Source organism: Xyrauchen texanus, chromosome 9 (genome assembly GCF_025860055.1).
Source record: "Xyrauchen texanus isolate HMW12.3.18 chromosome 9, RBS_HiC_50CHRs, whole genome shotgun sequence".
NCBI lineage: Eukaryota > Metazoa > Chordata > Actinopteri > Cypriniformes > Catostomidae > Xyrauchen > Xyrauchen texanus.
This window is the reverse complement of record NC_068284.1, coordinates 29668095-29690205: the sequence shown is the minus strand read 5'-3', so window position 1 is coordinate 29690205 and position 22111 is coordinate 29668095. Positions and strand designations below refer to the sequence as shown.

The following is a 22111-nucleotide window of genomic DNA, read 5'->3' as shown; positions in this document are numbered from 1 at the left end:
AGTGGGAGAGAGGACGCTTTTCTTGGTGTTGAGCCTCAACCCCAGAGAAACAGATGACGATGTCCCTGTGCTGAACTGCCAGTTCCTGGAACTGCGCTAGGATCAGCCAGTCGTCTACATACTTCAGAATGCAGATGCCCCGGAGTCGCAAGGAGCCAGCGCTACATCATGCATTGTGAATGTGCGGGTAAAAAGGGCTAGGCTGAGTGAAAGAACCTGACACTGGAAGACTTCGCCCCTGGAAGCGAACCTCAGGAACTTTCCATGTTGTGGCAGAACTTCTAAATGAAGTATAGAAGTGCGTCATAAGATCGATGGTGACCAGCCAAACGAGTTGTAGGGCTAGAGACACGACCATCTTGATAGGCATCATCTAGGACTTCAACACCCACAAGCTTTAAGATCTAAGCCAGACGCCACTCCTCACCCTCCATGGGAAACGGGAAGTATTTAGTGTAATAACCTAACTCTCTCTCTCTGGAAGGGGAACACATACCATGGCCCCTTTAACCAGGAGATTTGATTTTTATTTTATTTTTTTACATAAAAAAGAAATCCGGTTTACGGTAGTGAGAACACGCCGTTGAAACACGGAAAAGAGGCGAGTGAATTAAATCCTGACGCCATTATAAGACCCACAGAAAATTATATATCTGGCAGAAGTTTCCACGCTGCCAAGATCTCTGAGATGGGTATTAGACTAGACACGAACAGCAAAAACACCCAATTTTGACGGATGCTATGCTGCTACAATCCATTCATGTTCACTTAATCCAATTGTGTTAGGACTATCAATAATATTTAATGCATCATTATATTGCTGAAGCTGGGCAGGGGATTTCCATTTCCTAGCATGCTTTGGATGGGACTGGATTAGGAGAGAAAATTTTAAATGTATTTTTATTTTATTTGAATGTATTTCTATGCAAACTGAAAATAAATATAAGTAGGAGACTTGTTAGTGTTTAATGTTCTGTTATGTTGGGATTTAGAAGAGTTTGTCATGTTGAATTTTACCATTGTGGAGAAGAGTGAAGCTAATGGTTAGGTCGAGGTTGGGTACATTACTATTGAAAAATCAGTGTTTATTGCTATTCGCATGAAGCAAATACTGAGGGATCATCAGTATAATGATTGATTGGGTATCTGTGAACTCTCAGCATTACCATACAGTACACAAATATATATAAAGTATGCTAATGTGTTTGATAGGTTAACTCAATTAAATTAGGTATTACTAGGTAGGTTACACAAAGTATTTAAGTAGAGCCAACATTTTAATTTCATATCAAAGAAACTCATTTTCTTTGTGTGGAAACAATGTCCAAAATGTAAGTAATTTAAACCCACATTTTTATTTATTTGTGTGTGTGTGTGTGTGTATATATATAGTCTTTCTTCACATTTAACATGTAGCAACCTTAAGTTCTTCCCATCATCTGCAGTCAAAGTAACAAACACACTCTTTTCTACATTTTAATAGACATAATAACATAAGAACCTTACTGTAGACCACTTTAAACCACATTTCACTGTTTAAGGACAGAGGACTAATACTTTTTTGTCAAACTGTAATAAATGCTTTGTTTCTACCATGTATTTTCCCTGCTTTGCATTGTCCAGGAAAACTTAAATACAATTTTAGCCAGACTTCACCCCAATCTTAAATAAAAAAAACACTGGCTTAGGACATCCTTAACAGCTGTGCATCATTGTCCATGGAGAAACAGCTCATACAGTAGGGGGAGGGATAATTAATTAGACTTTATAGTACTTACTATGTGTATTTTCCATCACAAACATCCTGAGATACAAAATAAATGCCCAAATTAAATTAAATACCGCAATGGACAAAATAATGAAAACACTCAGTCCAATTCTTTCTCTTCCAACAATATAGTTTGATATAATAGACTTCACAAAATCACTCACACAAAATGTATCATATTTTATACACCTACAACATATGGTATTTAAAAAACATAAATAAAAAAAAAAGGCCCTCTTGTCTAGATGACCCATAAACTCCAAACATTTGTCACTCTGAAACAGTTGTTTCCTAATATTTCCATCAAATTAATTCTAAATCTCTGTATATACATTATTTACATTTATATCCTCTGTTTACATTTCTTGTAATGATACATGCCACAAAAACACAGGTCACAGGCCCGTGGTCCTAAAAATCTTAGAAAAAAGAAAAAAGAAAATAAGAAAAAACAGGAAATACATTCCAAGCCGATGAAATAACTGGATTTAGTGTTGTCTTTCCTTTCAAGATTCAAAACATGTAGGATGGCAGCACATTAAATATCAGCATACAGAAAAATAAGAGTTAATTAACAACGTTGCTTTGGTACAAATCAAAATCTTCACTGTCCTCCATCAGGAATTACCTGATGGCAGCTGGAAGACATGTACGCATCAGTATGTCTGCGTGTGTATAGTAACAATATTCCAACAATGATATGGTGCAGCAGACACCTGCTAAATCCCCTTTTGTGTGTTTATTTTAACTGTGTGCAAAAGGTGAGCAGGGCATTCTCTCACTCTGGCAGGAGGGACAGGGCAGCAGCAGGGGACAGTAAGCAATTCGAACACTGCCCAGGAAAGCAAAAGGTCCCTGATTCCCACAACATATCCTGCTCAATCCAGAATCCACTGCTCAATCTTCCTCCAGTTCTTCCTCATCCTCCTCTCTTAACGCAACAATATCATCCATCTGCCCCCCGGCCCTAACATCATTCATGGGGGCAGAGTCCTCCCCATCGATGGTCAGGTCCTCATCAGAGTCTTTCTTTTTCTTCTGTGTGGGTAGAAAGAAAGCAAGCCAATATAAATTTACTTTTCGGACAAATTCAGCAAAGCGCTAAATAGCTGAACTACAAATTCTGCTTTTCCTTTCAAATTCAAACTCAAGGTGATGGTCAATACTATGGTGTCACACTACATGGCATACATTGTAACAAATGGAAACAAGTGAAGTTTAATCAGTAAAACAAATAGCATATGATGCACAAAACGATTTTTGAAATATAATGGGTAATATACAAAATATAATTCCATTCTTTTAGTGAACAGTTTTTAAGAACTGTATTTAAAAACATTTAAAAATGTGATAACCACCTTCAATATAAATGTGACAACTTGCCCTGACCTGACTTTGCCTGCCAAAATACCAAAATCCTTAAAAGACCTTGTTAAATCTTTCATTTAAAGTCTTCCTTCATTATATAATTGACCCTTGTCTTAATGTATGCCAGTGTGATTTTATTGTATTTACTAGCTTACCCAACAGCCATTACAAAAACATGATAATACTGAAATAGTAATAGCTTGGAGAATACAATTCAAAATCATTTTAAAGTGTTTGAAACCAATATACAGAACTACTTCTAGAGAAGCTATTTAGACAAGCTTTTATGTAAGTGGACTTTGACTCAAAACCTTAAAAGTAACTGATATATAGCTCTTGTGACACCTAGCCCTAGTGTTCTCAATACTATTTCTGTAGCTCAAGCAGTACAACATGGTACAAGCTATGCCAAGATCATGACTTCGGTTCCCAGGGGAAAACATGTAGGCCGTAGTGCAATGCATATAGTTCAGGCAGATATAGGTCAGGAGCTTCAGTTAATGTTCACATCAACCATCAGAATAGGAAAAGTTTTTGATTTCGACCATGGCATGAATGTTGGTGACAGACAGGCTGGTTTGAGTATTTCTGTAACTGCTAATCTCCTGGGATTTACACACACAACAGAAGGGCTGCAACTAATGATTATATTGATAATCGATTAATCTAACAATTATTAGAACGATTATTCGACTATTATTGCAAAGATTAATCATTAGCTCTTAACCGATTATTCAGCTTGTGCCCCGACTTAAAAGGTTGGATTAAACGTGCTTACTAACAATCAAGAGGACAAAATCATCTTTTAAAAATATCTCTAAATGACATTCACTGAATTAAAAGGGGGAAAAAATTCAGTAATAAATTCACTACAAAAACCCTATTTTTTCTCTTGTTTTCCATTTAAAATCGCCTAAAAAAAACTAAATACATTTACTTGAGAAGCAACATAAGATATTTAGCCTTGCTTTTAGAGAATGTATCTTAAATAAGTGTATTTTGTATACAAGTGTATTTTTTAACTTTGTTATACTTCTGCGAATGCACTAAAGACAAAATATACTTATATTCAAGATCTGTTCTCTAAAAGCAAGTATAAATATCTTATATGCTGCTTCTCAGGTGAATGCATCATTTTTAAAGGATTTTTAGACATTTTTAATTTATTTTAGTATTATATTCAACGTTCTCAGATAATATTTTTTCTTCTGCAGTATAGCTGCTAAAGTAAATGTACATAGTTTTAGATATTTATATTGGAAAACAACCCAAAACAAAATCAAATCAAAAATTTTATTTGTTGCAGTGTATAATGGGGTGAAGACTACCCACTCTCAACTTTCTGTTCCCTTAAATCCATATTTAACTCACTAAAAAACAAACTCCCTCTTATTTCAATTATCTTCACGATAAGAAATGTACGGTGACATATATTATGTTTCAATAAGTCATGAGCCATCACATTATAATCTAGCTGCATTAAGCGAGTGAGCTCGAGGGGCGAGTGTCCGGCGACAGAGCGTGTCTCAGCCGGGTGCAATTTCAATCTCTCCCCTCAGATCGGGACATTTGCACAACTCATAGTAGAGTTGCTGACCACACAGAGAAATGCCAGTTTCACATGACCTGCTGCCATATTATTTGAACTTTAATAAAGCTATAACGCATTAAATATAACTGCATTTAAGATGCAACACTGGGATGTTTACTTTAAAGAGCTCTGGCTCCACTTATTCATCAACGACAGTGCTTCTGAATTTACTTATGTTTTTTTTTTTTTTTTTTATAATTCCCTCATAATTTGCAATCTACATCACTTGAAGCTGTTTGGAAAGTTTAAGAGTGCCTCTGGACTGTGATCGGTGTAATTCTTCCTCTTCTCAGTCAGTCGTGAACTACAGTGCTGCTCTCACGTGTCATCATTAGAGTTTCAAGTGATCTCATGTTATGTTAAATGAGATCAAACGACTATTCGACAACAAACATTTTTGTCGACAATTTTTTATTGTCGACGTTGCCCTACACAACAGCCGAGTTTACTCCGAATGGTGCCAAAAACATCCAGTGAGTGGCAGTTCTGTGGATGGAAATGCCTTGTTGATGAGAGAGAGATGAGCTCAACGGAGAATGGCCAGACTGGTTTGAACTAACAGAAAGACTACGGTAACTCAGATAAACACTCTGTACAATTGTAGTTAGCCGAATAGCATCTCAGAATGCACAAAATGTTCGAACCTTGAGGAGGATGGGCTACAAATGCAGAAGACAACGTTGGGCAGTTTATTAGGACCATAAGTGCTCAGTGAGTATATATAGGTGTGTGTGTGTGTGTGTGTGTGTGTGTGCGCGCGTGCGTGCACACGAATAAAAGTTACAAAACAGTATTGTTAAAAAGCAACACTTAAACTGTAGAAGTGTCATCTTTGTAAATGTATGGGTGGAGTACCAAGGTATACAGCTTTGTTAGTTGTATTTGTTCAGATGTGCTTGTTTTAGTACTGATTGCAGATGGAGATGTTACTGTCTTTTAAAGGCATTCACTAACCAAACAGAAAGCAGGATAGTCATAATAAGCAGTTGACAGAGAGCATATAGGCCTCTATGTGGTTTTACCTGTTTTCGGTAGACATAGCATGCTGCGATTGCAACCATAGTAGACTCCCCAAGAAAACCAGCCAGCAGAGATCCAACACCAAGTGTAGCCCCATGTACCCTGTATAAAATGAGTTATCAGTAAAAAGAAAGCCTTCCAATATACTACAGCATACTTTAATATGCAACGTCCGTCTGAAGTAGCAGAATAAAACTGTTGACATGTACTTTTCAACTTTCATCCCAATCGGTTACTGCTTGTACAACAAAGAGTAACACACTTACCCCATGTAAGGAAGTACTATAAGACTTGTAATGAGGACAATAATGCGCAAAACAGAGCTGGGTGCCAGGACAAAGGTCTTCTTCAGGGTCATGAGCCAACCAGTCAGGTGAGCACGTATTGTCACTGTTGGCATAACAATCAAGAAATCAGTGTAACATGAAAAATCTGATTCATGCAATCATGTGATAACTTTTATTTTACATTCATATCATTTCACTACCATCAGTGTTGTATAATCATACATGTTATTAAAATTCTGTGGTACTCTTGTTCTGGTATGTCCTCTCTCACTTTCTAAAAAGGGATGGTTCCCCCCAAAATGAAAATTCGGTCATCATTTACTTACTGTCATATTGTTCCAAACCTGTATGACCTGTATGACAGCCTCAGTCACCAGCCACATTCATTGCATCTTTTTCCATACAAGGAAAGTGAATGGTGACTGAGGAAAACAATCTGGCTAATATATCCATGAAAGAATGTAAGTCATACAGGTTTGAAACAACATGACATTTTTGGATGAACCATCCCTTCAAGCCTGGAGGCTTCATAACTGAAGCCTGACCACTCTCTTGACCTTTGCCTTTTCAAATGGACATTCTCAAAGGGCAACCAGTCTCCCTCTGAACATCTGCCCATTTGAAGGTGTACTGCAAGATCAGACCATAAATTATGCTTCTTTGATTCCCATGAGCTTTTCAAAGAGAAATGTATGTAAAATTAGCAAAGTAAATTCAATGTTCAATTGTGTATAGAACCATGAAAGACAATTAAATTCTTGGTCCTGGGGTGAGTAAAGAACTTTTGTTTTATTTAATTAATATTCTTGTGTTTTTATGGAAATTTACTAAAAGTGCTATACCTGGTATAGGAAAGAAAGAGAAAATTCGTAATGGGGTGACACATAGCTCAGCAAAGGCTTGGTCTACTCCTATAATGTCTACCAGGATCCTCTCAGAAATGTGTGGCGCCCAGAACACCACGAAGCAGAGCTGCACAACATGGGAAGACAGAGATTACACTGACTGTAATTATTCTATGCTGCACACACAAAACAATGAAGTCAATTTTATCATTAGGGCAATGTCATAGCATTTTATTAAACATTAAAAAATATATAGGTTAAGATGTTACATAATAATATGTAATAAAACGTATCAATAATAATATTCATCAATCTATAGACATTTTATTATGACTATTTTTAAAATTTTTAGAGTAAAAAAGTTTCAAAACTATATATATTAAAAAAAAAACACACAAGCAGAAGTATGGAAATTAATTTGTGACCCTCAAAAAAATACGTTTTTACAAATTTGGTAAAGAAATTAATGTCGGCACACTTTATATTTGTCTACAAAACAATTTAAGCATAAGCCCTTAGAGCAAAAGGTTTTTATGATCATAAGAAACAGTCAATTGTGTCCAAACTTACCGTAGTTTGTGTATCTAAGGTAATTGAAGGTTTAATTTATTTGTAATTTGGTTTTACCTTTAGTTTTAAAGGTATCCATTAATCAGGTTATTCCTACTGAAGTCCTGGTGAAATCAAGTGGCACCACATATTAAATGGTATGTTACTTTAAAGCTAGAACACATCTGTATGCAAGAATTCTCTCCGTTTATATTATGCATCCTTAACCTGTTAAAGCTCACAGAAAACACAACTCATAACTGTTTACATCTATCGGAGTGCACTTCTTTTTCATCAGCCTTTGGAATCTTTAAACAGCACTGGAATGGGAAGTGTGTGTGGACAGACATTTATTTTGAGATATGTTAGCATGAGGAGCTGAGAGCAAAACTGCAGAAGAGTTCCTGCAACACCTTAACATCATGGTTTCAATCAATAAAATAAGCCAACCATCGATGCCATTTAATAACAAAAAAGTCTTTAGGGGAAATGCAACTTTTGCAAAGCGTGCTTACACAGAATCTTGATGATGTTGTGCAATTAAGAAATCTCTGCAAACCACAATACACTTCCCTAGCAGTGCACTCATGCAACATTTCAAAGGAGAGGACCATCTGTGCAAAACGATATAGCTCTTGCATAGGGATTAAACATAACTCTATAACTGACACCGACCCATATGGCCACAATTCTTCCTTCACTTCACTGAGAGAGAAGTGAAATTCTGACATAAAAATATTAATTATGGTATAAGATTACACAGGCTTTAATCTAGGTCAGTGAGGGAAGATCTGACCCTGTTACTATAGAGGCAGAGATAATTAATGTATCATTTAGCCTACCTCTAAAAGCACTTACAACAACTAGATAGGCTATCCTAATACAATCCTTAAGGGATAGTCCAACCAAAAATGAAAATTCTCTCATCATTTACTCCATTCCAGATCAGTATGACTTTCTTATTTTTTCTGCCAAACACAAAGATTTTTAAAATAATATTTCAGCCATGTAGGTCCATACAGTGCAAGTGGATTGTGTCCAGACCTTTCAAGCTCCAAAAATCACATTAAGGCAGAATAATAGTAATCCACAGGACTCCAGTGTTTTAATTGTTGTATGGATAACTTTTATACTGCCTTTATGTGATTTTTGGATCTTAAAAGGCCTAGTCACCATTCACTTGCATTGTATGAATGTACAGAGCTGAAATATTCTTCTAAAAATATTCTGGGTGAACTATCCCTTTAAATTCAATTTTTTCGAATTTAGGAGATAATAGAAGTATAAAAGTTGAAAGAAAAAAAACTATGTTTACTGAATATACAGTTGGCTAAGTGCAACATGGCTTTATGTTCAATAGGCAGAAAAAGTAATAAAACAATTAAACTCCATTAGCAAAACACAGTTACAAATCAAAGCATGATTAAAGACAAACCAGGACAGAAATTTGAAATTGATTATGTGGATGAACTTACTGTCATAGAAAGAGTCAAACAAACAAAAGTGAAGCGCCTTATGTGGTACTTGGTCACAATTGTTCCACTGTTGGCCATCTTGTTGCTTGGGCTACTCTAGAACATGACAATAAAGAAAAGGGCAGATGTGAAGAGAGCAGTTTATGTTTTTATAGCCATAAATTCTTGAAATTTTGACCTGAGCTTTCTTTGTTATTATTTTTTTTTATTAATTCCAAGACAGACAAAAATAAATGTTACCACATAATTATGCATTTAGAATTAACTTATAACCCTTTATTACCAAACCCCTAAATGAAAACTGAGTGTCCAGTACGTCACACACAAAATGCTGGATCCTCAACTAAAATTCCTGAATCTTAATACAACCCCAAAAAACATGGGTTGTGTCCCCGTCTTCTGACTGTTGAGTGCCCCTATTCTGAGCAAAATAATCTGAAATTATTCAATTTGTTTGTACAGCTGCTACCTGGTGTCTATAAAGTAAATTAATCCATCCAATAAAAGTATTCCCGAACCCATATTTTTCCAAATTTTTTAAAAGATAATCCCATTCTACCATATCAAACGCCTTTTCGGCATCAAGTGAAAATGGCAGCAACCAGAGTCTGATTATTCGCCACTGACCACATGATATTGATGAAACACCTAATGTTAGCAGAAGAGCTGTGGCCCCGAATAAACCCCACATGAGCTATATGTATAAGAGATGTCATAACTTTACTTAATCAATTAGCCAGAATTTTTGACAAAATTTTTACATTAACTGGATCAGGGAAATTGGATGGTAAGTTTTACACTCGCTTGGATCTTTGTCCTTTTAAGAATCAGACTGATCCAGGCTTGTGTCATGGTTGGGGAAACTTTCCACTCTTTAATGATTCCGTATAAACTTCTAGCAAAAGTGGTGCCAATTCTGTTGCAGAAGATCTACAATTTTTTGAGACAAAACCATCTGGCCCCCCGGTGCCTTGCCTGTAGGTTAGGCCTTAATTACCTCGTCAATCTCCTCCAAGGTTATTGCAGAATAAAGAGAATTTTTTTGCTCAGTCGACAATTTAGGGAGTTCTAACAGTTCCACAAAGTTCCTAATATCTTCATCAGTAGACGAAAACGTGGAACTATAGAGATCAAGATAGAATTCTTTAAATGCCTAATTAATAGCGGAGGTAAATATTTCACCACCAGCAGATTTCGCAGAGGGAATGGTAGAAAAAGACTCTCTCCGTTTTATATATCTAGCTAAATGTTTTCCTGCTTTGTCCCCGACTCAAAATATGAATGTCTTACCCTGAATAACCAAAACACTTTCCGTGACAAAATAGTATTAAATCTGTACTTCAATTGGGTGAATTCTCTGAGGCCATTAGACGACATTTGGCACATCAGCACTGCCTCTAGGGGAGCATAATGACTCCCCTACTCTTACTTGAGCTAGCACTAAAAAAAACATATCCACCCTAGGGTTGTGCCGATGGACGATATCATCGTCCACCGTGTTGGCTGACCAACATCACGATGTAGAGCCACCATCGTGATGCCACGCCCCCTTTTGCGAGTCTTGCTAGTGTGACTCACTAATCCTAGTCTCTTCTATAGTTAACCTAAAAACTTTGCAGGGATTGCTCTGTAAATTAAATTGAGAATATAACTAATGCATATATGCTATTTTAAATACTGTAGTATATGCCAGAGACATGAGGTGTTAGTCTGTGAAAATACCGTGTCAGGCAGGCTACACAAATAGCCTATTGATCTTGATTGCTAGCTTCTTGTCTTTTTTTTACATGTCTTACACTGTACATTTTGATTAAAATATTTTATGTTGTAGTCTACAAGAAAATAGCCTTTATTAATTAATTATTAGTAGTTGTAGTGTCTCAGAAAATCTTGCTCATTGTCACATAGATCTTGTATACACTGAAGCGGCAGTTTAAGATAAACCCAGACCAGCAAACGTCAAATAACTTGTCTGGTTAATACTTTTAAAGAAAAATTTCCTTGGCCATAAATCCATAATGTCAAATTAAATGAAAGAAACAAGGTGAATATGAATAACACACATTTATTAAAACATAGAAGAACAACACTCAGACCGAAACTCGGCATTAACATTTCAATTATAATTAGCAGCACAATTAACTTCAGCACAGGCTACAAAATAAATTATGTTATTGAAATATTGTAAAGTGGTCATATGAACTACACAAATGAACGTTTAAAAAATAATATGCAAAATCGAATAGCTCAGCAAACGGATGGCGAAAAATGCGTAAAGAAGTCTAATATCTTTCACCATAGACCATGTTTAAATTTCGATGTTTCTGGCCAGAAATACCAACATATTCACTTTATCTGGTTTTAATAAGCTGCGGATTGGAGTAACTACACTACCCACTCTGCTGAAGACCCGCTCTGATGGAGTACTGGTAGCACATATGCACATATATTTCCGTGCTAATCTTGCCATGAACGGAAACCTTTTGTCGTTCGTTTTCCACCAAGTCAGCGGGTCCTCTTCCCCATCAATGGCCATTTCCTGCAGGTACATGGTCATTTCTGCCTCGACCTTTTGCTCATCAATGAGTAAAATAACGAAATTATAGTTTTTAAGTGGAAAATAGTATTTATGTAAAGAGATATATTAAAATAAAAAGTGCACAACTCTTCTTAAGTGAAAGCTAAAAAAAAAAAATGCTTCACGTGTCGTGCAACCTACTGATAAAGCGCCGACGAGTCATTAGTTGGGTTAGTAAAATAATGAAATAATAATTTTTCATATCATTTTTGAAAATTATATGAAATTATATTAAAGCCCCCCACCGACGATATCATCGTCCATCGCAATGTTTTACTGTCAACATCGTCAACTGCCAATTTAGGGGACATCGCCCAACCCTAATCCACCCCATATCTTCCCATATTTTTCAGCTTCCTGCGGAGAAAGAAGAGTTTCTTAAAGAAACACAATATCATATCACATATGAAGTGGTAGTGGCGTAGTGGGCTAAAGCACATAACTGTTAATCAGAAGGTCGCTGGTTCGATCCCCACAGCCACCACAATTGTGTCCTTGAGCAAGGCATTTAACTCCAGGTTAGCATTTACTTGGGGGATTGTCCCTGTAAGTCACTTTGGATAAAAGCGTCTGCCAAATGCATAAATGTAAACGTAAATGTATTTCTTAGGTTTAAGAAAGAACATTCATTTTTTTATGGGGTGCCCCAGCCCATTCACATTCCAAGTGGAGACAATTCACTCATATTAACCTTTGACATTTTCATACAATATAAAAAATAAATTGTGTAAATGTTTTTTTTTATAAAAAACACATTTCAAAATCAGTGCAACAATAAAACCACAAACATCCCTCCGAAGAAAAAAATAGAAAAAAGAAAAACGTGCGCTTTAATCCCGCACAGGAAAGCGGCAATCAGCATCAATCCCTCTAAACTCAAAGAGTCCATGCACGCCTACGAGAGCCCCCGTGAGAACTTTGCCGTCTGATTGCTCAAGTCCGGTGCCTCTGCACAAAATTTGTGCAGCAAAATTACATAACAGAAGAAATTTTATGAAACAAACTCCAGCCAATAGAAGGCATTCGCACAAAGAAAAAGCAGATTCATCCACAGCTATCCCAAAGGCATGTTCATCCAAAACAATTAACTCCAGCCGCTAGGCAGAACCAGCACAAAAAGAAACAAACAGGCATCCCAGTTTCTAGGACGGTCAAGTGTATATTTAACAAGTCGAGTTAACTCAGAGGTCACATAAGAAACACACCACGATTTCCTCAGTAAATCAACTCTATAAAAGACAACGCTTATTATAGGCATGTAGATATTTTGCTGTCATCCTTATCACTGGCCAGGAACTTCAGTGTAAAAGTGATCTTCCGTCGAGGCAAATGTTTCTTGAAAGAGTGACACTTCACAAACAACTCCAGCCGCTAAGCAGAGTCAACAGAGAAAGAAACGAAAATAGCGCACAGCTTCCTCAGACAGCCATAGTAAGCACAGCGAGTCAGTCCACTCACATGTGAAACATCAAATTTCTTACTCGCATTTATGAATGACAGTGCTTGATTGGGACCACATTCATACTTTGCAGCCATCCTTTGTTTCTATTCTCAGTTTGGCCGGAAATATCAGAGCAAAAGCGATCTTCCGTTAATGCAAAAGTTTCTTACACTCAAGAAAATATTTTTCTTGAATCGATCACGTTTCTCTCTTGTTGAACAAGAAAATGTTGTGATTCTTCCAAGAAAGCTTTCCTTTGCTCCTTGCCTCGTGCAACGTGAGATCTTTATCGGATGATCTCAGAACTTTTGCCAGAATTGTTCGGGGCCTGTCTCACTCCGCAGATCTGAGACTCCGTGAGCTCGCTTGATTTTCCAGCTTGCAGTCGGTTATGTAGAGCAGACTTCGGAAAAGCTCCTCAAGGAATTTCACCCCATCTCTGCCCTCTTCATGGTCAAGAATTTTAACAATTCAGATGTTATTCCTATGGCTCCTTTTCTAAAAATGTTCAAGTTTTGGATTATCAGATAATTCCCTCTCCGATCTGCCACTCTTGTGACCAACCCATAATCGACAACTTTCATCAGCATCACAAACATGTTGGACAGTCGACACTGAATTTCTCCCACCATGCCATTCAAAGAGTCTCCGGTCTGCAGGCCCAGAGTTTCAGCTTGAGCAAATAAGTGTCTTTTAATATCTCCAGAGTCCGAAGATTTGAATTTTTTGACATATTGACTACAATGGCAAATATGTAGCAGTGTATATCAAATCTTATTTTAATTAAAAAATTATTAAAAACCAGCAAAGTGCACAGAGCTCGCTGCTCACACGTCTGCTTCTCGCGTGGCATCACCCCAATCCCGTGACCTGAGCTTTCTAAAGGGGTGGTCACACTAGACTTTGAGCATACAAATTTATTTCGGACAGCACAACGAACCAGGATATGATGTCATGCGTGAGGGCTTCTGATTTGAATAAATAATAAATAGCAAATAATATTATATTCAAAATGTTAAAATATACAGTTTACTCACTTTACTGCACCAACAAAAACACCTAGCTTTAAAATATCTTTTCTTTGTATTAAGCCAAAAATCAGTGTGTGACGTCTCAGTGTTCTATTGGTCACACATATTCTCGTCATACAGATTTGCAGGCAAGAGTTAACCAAATTGTTCTTCACATGGTCTTTGCATGAGCTTGGTTTTCCGGTCTCCCACGTTCCGATGCGTTTGAATGGGAGTGAATGGAAAGCGAAGTGTTGTGTGACCGGGGCCTATCAGATATTGCATGCATATACAATGTAAGATGGGCAAGTCTATTTCATTTGTGGCCATCCACCTGCAGACAGACAACATCCACTCAATTCCTGTTCACGCTCTAATTGTGGGTCCTGCAGAGATCTTTTTCTCAGCACATGCTAAAGGCAAACATCCATAAACATAGAAATGTATAAATGGAAGTCTTTTTAAAATTACAGCCTCTGGGACTGTGGCTTTAGGTTTTTGTTCTGTCATCAAGTAGTACAAGACAATGGAAACATTGTAGCTAACAAAGGTATCAGCACACAGAAAAAGTAGAAGATATAAACCACTTTAGAAATGGTAGAAATTATAAAGCACAAGTCCTTTTCTGATCTTTAGTATAAGATATTTTGTATTATTTTAGCAGAAGTATAAAACTAAAATATAAGTAATACTAAGGATTCTGAGCTCTCTATGGTTAAGGATTAAAACTAAAACCTGTCTGTGTATGACATCAATGACATCACTAACCTTTTCAAACGCAGGGTAAACAGCTCTAAGTTCAGTAAGCCAGCCATATGGCATATGACCCACCGGATATGTTGCTGTGAGAACTGCGACTGCCTAGAAAACAACAGCAAGGTTTTGGTAACATTATACGCAAATTATATCATCTGTTACACTGACTATTATCTGATATAGTAGAACTAAGCTGTGTCTCAGCAAAATCAGATTTCTGACAGCTTGGCACGAAACAACTAAAGCAACAATGAAGCCTGAAAAAACATCTTTTGGCATTTCTATGTTTCTACAATTTCTACAATACAATTATTATGTAAATGTTAGGCTACGTAAGAGTAAATTAAACAGATCTGAGGTGGGAAAACACTACAAATGTCACGAAATGGCATATTTGTTCCATTAATGCAGCATTCATAAAGAAAGCAATGTAAGATCCAGGAAGCAGGTAAGACTTAATTATACCAGATGAACAATTATGCAGATGAAATAAGTTTTATTCACATCATGAATCATTAAATACAGGCCCTCTATATGCATTTGCCATCCATGTAGCACTAAAGAAATCATAAAGGTTTGGTATTTAAATACTATAAGAACATGTGTGTCATGTTTGTTGAGGAACATGCTAACCTCAGTGGCAGCTGTGCCTCCTTTTAGATCCCGTGACACAAACAAGTTGACGATGGGTCTGCTAATCCGCTGCGTAGCCAGGATGAGAGCCAATGGCCACCAAAAGCTCAGCATCTTTTTAATGGTGGCATCCCCCTATTACACAGAGTGAGTGTCAGTAAATAGCAGAGCAGTTCTAGGAGTCTCACAGGTTACATTTACATTTATGCATTTGGCGACTTACATAGCACTTATTACAGGGACAATCCCCCCCAGAGCAACCCTGGATTTAAGTGCCTTGCTCATGGACACAATGTTGGTGGCTGTGGGGATCGAACAAGCAACCTTCTGATTACCAGTTCTGTGCTTTAGCCCACCACTTCACCGCCACAGGTTACAGGTGTTAGGGCAAGGAGAAATGAGTACCAATAATATGAAAACAATGAAGTGACCAATATAGTTGTGATATAGCAATCCTCTGATCAGGTGAATAGTGACTGATTTGTAAATTAAAATTAAAGTTTGATAGTTTCATATTGCTCAAGAAAAAAAGAAAATTAAGTAAGTGTACGCACCCCAACCTCAGGTCCACTGGACTCAGGGATGTTGTTATGAATGCTCCTGTAGTACCCCAAACCAACAATAGTAAAGCGTACCAAGGCCCCCATATACAGAGAGAGGATTGGGATCAACAAGGGCTCCACACACTCCAGATGACTGTGAAGCAAAATAGACACAAACACAACCTAGAGAGAGAGAGAGAGAGAGAGAGAGAGAAATAAAATACTAGACTCAATAACTAATTAAAGTGACAATTATCATTGTCATTAATCATTAATGACAAATGTCTTTGGGGGAAAAATATGAACATAATTGGATTAACAGAGCTTGCATTTTTGGGGATGCAATTTCATATGGTTGTATATTTAAGCTGTGAATATTTCAATTGAAAGAACAAAATCTCATCACAAAATTTCAATAATAAATATTCACCCTCCAAAGTTCCGTAAAAATAAGATCAATATTTTTTTTTTTTTTCATAATTATTTGACGGGTAATATTCAGGTCCATTATATTTCACTTTGGAAAATCATCTCTAAAATTTCAGTGGTTAAAATATGTTTGGAAATTCAACCTTGTAAATCCTGGCACTGAAGGAAAAGCAGTAGAGGGTCAATGCACAAGCAACTAGGCTTCAACACAAGGTGGTGCAATCCAGTCTTGATGAAAAAACCAAAGCAAAATGGAAAGGACCTAGACAACTGCCAGTTTTAATAAATAAATTAAACTAACTTGACAATAAAGTAATTTAAAAAATATATATATATATTTTCAGTTTGATGCCACTTTACAATGCGTGTCATCTTCTGGTTTAATTTTGAGGCAATTGTCAGGGCAAAGTGTTGCTGGTTTATGAGGAAAAATAAAAATTCTACATTTTCCTTCTGTATGTTAAGCATAATGCAGTTGAAGACATCATTACTTTTTATCTTTTGTTTTTTCACATATTAATAAACATTATATTTAAACCAGATGAGGACCATCAAATTTGGGGTATTTACACTTAACTTCATGCGGATCTGATTGCTATCTGATTGAATAAGCATTGGCTACATAAACTGGTCTCTGCCAAACAGGTAAAAATCTGATCTTCAATTCTCACACAATATGCAAATAAAACAGTGTTTACTTCAGAGAATACGCTAATGCCAGGCAACGAAATTAAAAGATTTATTATTTGATTACAAGTGACTTTGCCTAATGTGTGTGTGTGTGTACTGTGCATTTTCCCCCTCAGAGCTTGTCGTTGGTAAAATAGATCCATGCACATCATCTGCACTTATTGTCAGTGTTTAGGCCTAGATTCAGTTGCGTCTGCGATCTATATCAAATAAAAGAAGAAAAAAAGTTCTCCAACGGCGTGGATCCATTTCTTGGTTTGGTATCACTTATTGCGCAAAGCGAGCACTATGCAGAAGGTGAATATTTATTATTGAATTACAATTTAATTATGAAATTTGGTGCAAAATGTTTTCATTTGAAAAATTCACAGCTTAAACAAACAACCATATAAAATTGCATACCCCCAAAATGTAAGCAATGTTAATGCAATGTGTCTATTTTTCAATTAGTGCAATTCAGTTTTCTTTTCTGTTTCAAACACATGTCATTAATATACTGTACATTCATAGACAATGATAAACATAGCCCTTCCATTATAAATTCATATTTTTAATCCACAAATACTGTAAAAGACTGTATACGCCCAGACACATTCTGTATCTCTTTACCCTAGTTTTCTATTCTCAGTCATATTATTCATTCATGTTCAAACACTGAAAATATGAACACTCATCCCTATTCATTAAATCTATATAGCTTCCATTATTACATTTACATTTATGTATTTGCCAGATGCTTCCATCCAAAATGACTTGCAGTGCATTAAAGCTATACATCTTTATTATAGATTTTATATCAGCATGTGTGTTCCGTTGGAATTGAACCCACAACTTTAGCGTGGCTAGTGAGAGCAAAAAGACGCCAGCTAATTTTCAAACACTGGACATCAACCGATCGCATGACAAAATAATGGATCTGGTTCTTACCTGTACAATGACATCAGAAATAGAGGCACATCCCACCAGGTAACTGTGCTTGTGCTTTAGAAGGATTCCAGCATGAGTCCAGGCCTAGAACCACAGACAAGATCTCCAATCAACTATGTCACTTATCCAGTACAATATGCCAATCCATTAATAGGACGCTCTCTAAAATTTACTTAAAGGAATGTTACGAGTTCAATACAAGTTAAGCTCAATCGAAAGCATTTGTGCCATAATGTTGATTAACACAAAATAAATTCCGAACTTTTTTACACTTACAATGGAAGTGAACTGGAGCCCATTTTTTACAACGATGCCATGTCAACAAAACCTAAAATGACTAAAAATTTAATTTAAAAGACCTTTACAGCCCAAATAGTACACGTTTTAACAGAAGAATTAATGCAAGTGCTTTTATAATTTGTTAAGCTTCACATTTCTATGTTTAAACCCTCCAGAAATTGGCTACATTCACTTCCACTGTAAGTGCCTCACTGAAACCTCAGTTTTTGAATAAAAAAAAAAAAAAAAAAAAAAAAGTGTTATCCCCTATTCTCACCAATTTTTGGAATGCCCAAATCCCACTACTTACTAGGTCCTTGTGGTGGCATGGTTACTCACCTTAATTCAGGTGGCGGAGAATAAGTCTCAGTTGTCTCCGCTTCTGAGACAGTCAATCTGCGCATCTTATCACGTGGCTCGCTGTGCATGACACCATGGTGACTCACAACGTGTGGAGGCTAATGCTACTCCCAGGGATCCACACACAATTTACCACATGCCCCATTGAGAGCGAGAACCACTTAATCGTGACCATGAGGAGGTTACCCCATGTGAATCTAACCACCCTAGCAAGGAGTCACTAAGCACACCATGGATTCGAACTCGCAATTCCAGGGGCGGTTGTCAGAGTCAATACTCACTGAGCTACCCAGGCCACCCGGTTTTTGCCTTTTTTTAAAGAAAAAGGAGGAACGAGTTGAAATACTTTTTTGTGGTAATCAATATTATGCCACAAATGCTGCTGATTGAGTTTAACTTGTATTGAACCCAGAACATTCCTTTAAACGGATATATAAGTAATAACCATTCTCTCATAATTTACTCACCCTTCTGCAATCCCAGATGTGTATGACTTTTTCTTCTGCTAAACACAAACTAAGATTTTCAGAATAATATTTCAGCTCTGTAGGTCCATACAATGCAGGTGAATGGTGATCAGGCCTTTGAAGATCCAAAAAGGAGATAAAGTCAGCATAAAAGTAATCCATTTGACTCCAGTTGTTAAATCAATGTCTTCTGAAGTGAGAACAGACCAAAATATAATTCCTTTTTCACTGTACAGGAGACTGTTGTCAAGATGTAAAGTGAAAAAGGGGTTATATTTTGGTCTGTTCTCACCAAAAACCAACTGGATCACTTTAGAAGACATTGATTAAACCACTGGAGTCTGATGGATTATGTTTATACTGATTTTATCTGCTTTTTGGAGCTTCAAAAGGCCTGATCACCATTCACTCGCATTGTATGGACATAGAGAGCTCAGATATTCTTCTTAAAATTTTCATTTGTTCAGCAGAAGGGAAAAAAATCATACACATCTTAGATGGCATGAGGTTGTGGAAATGATGAGGGAATTACAATGTTTTGGGTGAACTATCCCGCAACACTGAAGACCAGCCTTAACCATGACATTGCTGCAGTTTTACTTCCATTAAGCACAAGATATTCTGCGTGGGCTGTTATCCATCAAAAGGAGCTTGACACCTTTCTGAACAGGCTCTGAAGCTTGGCCTTGCCCCACACACAAACACACTCAGCTGCACTCTGTCCATCTGTGCCAAGCAGTCGAGCCAGATCTCACGGTCACATTTTACAACTGCATACAGTTGAAGTCAGAAGTTTACATACACTTAGGTTGAAGTCAAACTATAGTTTTGGCAAGTCGTTTAGGACATCTACTTTGTGTATGACAGGAGTCATTTTTAAAACAATTGTTTACAGACAGATTGTTTCACTTTGAATTGACCATATCACTATAACAGTGGGTCAGAAATTTACATACAACTGTGCCTTTAAGCAACTTGGGAAATTCCAGAAAATTATGTCAAGCCTTTAGGCAATTAGCGAATTAGCTTCTGATAGGAGGTGTACGGAACTGGAGGTGTACCTGTGGATGTATTTTAAGGCCTATCTTCAAACTCAGTGCCTCTTTGCATGACATGATGGGAAAATCAAAAGAAATCGGCGAAGACCTCAGAAAAAAAATTGTTGACCACCACAAGTCTGGTTCATCCTTGGAAGCAATTTCCAAATGCCTGAAGGTACGTTCATCTATACAAACAATAGTATGCAAGTATAAACAACATGGGACCACGCAGCCATCATACTGCTCAGAAGGAGATGCATTCAGTCTCCAAGAGATTAATGTAGTTTGGTGCAAAAAGTGCAAATCAATCCCAGAACAACAGCAAAGGACCCTGTGAAGTGCCAGTAAAGGCCAGACTACAGTTTGCAAGTGCACATGGGGACAAAGATCTTGCATTTTGAAGAAATTTCCTCTGGTCTGATAAAACAAAAATTGAACTTTTTGGCCATAACAACCATCGTTATTTTTGGAGGAAAAAGGGAGAGGCTTGCAAGCTGAAGAACACCATCTCAACCGTGAAGCATAGGGGTGGCAGCATCATGTTGTGGGGTGCTTTGCTGCAGGAGGGACTAGTGCACTTCACAAAATAGATGGCATCATGAGGAAAGAAAATTACGTGGATATATTTAAGCAACATCTCAAGACATCAGCCAAGAAGTTAAAGCTTGGTCGCAAATGAGTATTCCAAATGGACAATGATCCCAAGCATACCTCCAAAGTTGTGGCAAAATGGCTTAAGGACAACAAAGTCAAAAAATTGGATTGACCATCACAAAGCATTGACCTCAATCCAATACAAACTTTGTGGGAAGAGCTGAAAAAGTGTGCGCGAGCAAGGAGGCCTACAAACCTGACTCAGTTACACCAGTTCTGTCAGGAGGAATGGGACAAAATTCCAGCAACTTATTGTGAGCCGCTTGTGGAAGGCTTCCCAAAATATTTGACCAAAGTTAAACAATTTAAAGGCAATGCTACCAAATGCTAACAAATTGTATGTAAACTTCTGACCCTCTAGGAATGTGATGAAAGAAATAAAAGCTGAAACAAATAATTCTAAACTATTATTCTGACATTTCACATTCTTTTTTTTTTTTTCTTCAATTTTCATTGATTCCCTTCAACAAATTAAAAAAACATAACATAAAACATGGAATCAAATTATATAAAATGATGGGGTGTAACTTAACGTCTCCACTTAGTTTGATAGAAAGGCTTTGTAATGGTGAAACAGGGGCAAGAACTTCCTGTTCAATACAAAACCAGGGAGGGGCTATCTCATGTGGAAGCGGCCAATGAATCAAATATCTGAGACTTATAAATAAAGGAAATCTTGGGTAGGCCTAAACTTTGTCAATCAGCATATGTAATTTACTGAAATGTAATCTGGGACGTTTACCATTCCAAATTAAGGACTTCGCTATGCTATCAAATTGTTTGAAATTCAAGAGGGGAACATCTATAGGAGAGCTTATAGCAGGTAGTTGAATTTTGGAATATTCATTTTAATAACATTAACCTTCCTAGTCATAAATGTAATGATGCCCATCTACCCACATTGCTCGAAAACCTTTTTATTAAAGGGTCAAAATTAACTCTTAACTAAATCAAACAAATTTGAAGGAATAAAATACCCAATACTTAATGCCTTGTTTTGGCCACTGGAGGGCCCAGTCTGAAAAGCCGTTACCTAGTAGTATGCTGTCAGAGACAAAGCTTTGGATTTAGACCAATTCACTTTGTATCCTGAGAACTTAGATAAGCAATTAATAATTCTGTGGAGGCAAGGCATAGATCTAGTAGGGTCGGAGAATTCTAACATTCTTTTATGATTCTGCATAAACTTCTAGAAAAAGTCAAGTTCTGTAGCATAAAATCCCAAAAACCCAGCGGCAAAGCCATCTGGCCCCGGAGCCTTGCCTGTAGGCAAGGCCTTAAATACCTCGCCAAGCTTGTCCAGGGTTATCTCAGAATTGTGTCTCCAGGGTTATCTCACATTTTTTGATGAATGAGGCATACTGAATGATCCGACCCCTAAGAAGTGCCTCCCAAGCCACGC

The 22111-nt window shown here is 37.1% G+C and overlaps 1 protein-coding gene across 1 annotated transcript in view; it reads right to left on the bottom strand.

Moving 5' to 3' along the window:
• Positions 1-1358: 1358 nt before the first annotated feature.
• LOC127649443 (progressive ankylosis protein homolog B-like) overlaps positions 1359-22111 on the bottom strand; it is a 33745-nt gene continuing 12992 nt past the window's right edge. Inside the window, exons 4-12 of the mRNA XM_052134532.1 lie at positions 17910-17993; positions 15876-16046; positions 15322-15456; positions 14701-14793; positions 8904-8999; positions 6877-7006; positions 6014-6137; positions 5750-5849; positions 1359-2806 (exon numbers count right to left, since the gene is read on the bottom strand). Of these exons, the coding sequence (XP_051990492.1) occupies positions 2666-2806; positions 5750-5849; positions 6014-6137; positions 6877-7006; positions 8904-8999; positions 14701-14793; positions 15322-15456; positions 15876-16046; positions 17910-17993 (1074 nt within the window). The 3' untranslated portion in view covers positions 1359-2665. The remainder of the gene's footprint in view (positions 2807-5749; positions 5850-6013; positions 6138-6876; positions 7007-8903; positions 9000-14700; positions 14794-15321; positions 15457-15875; positions 16047-17909; positions 17994-22111) is intronic.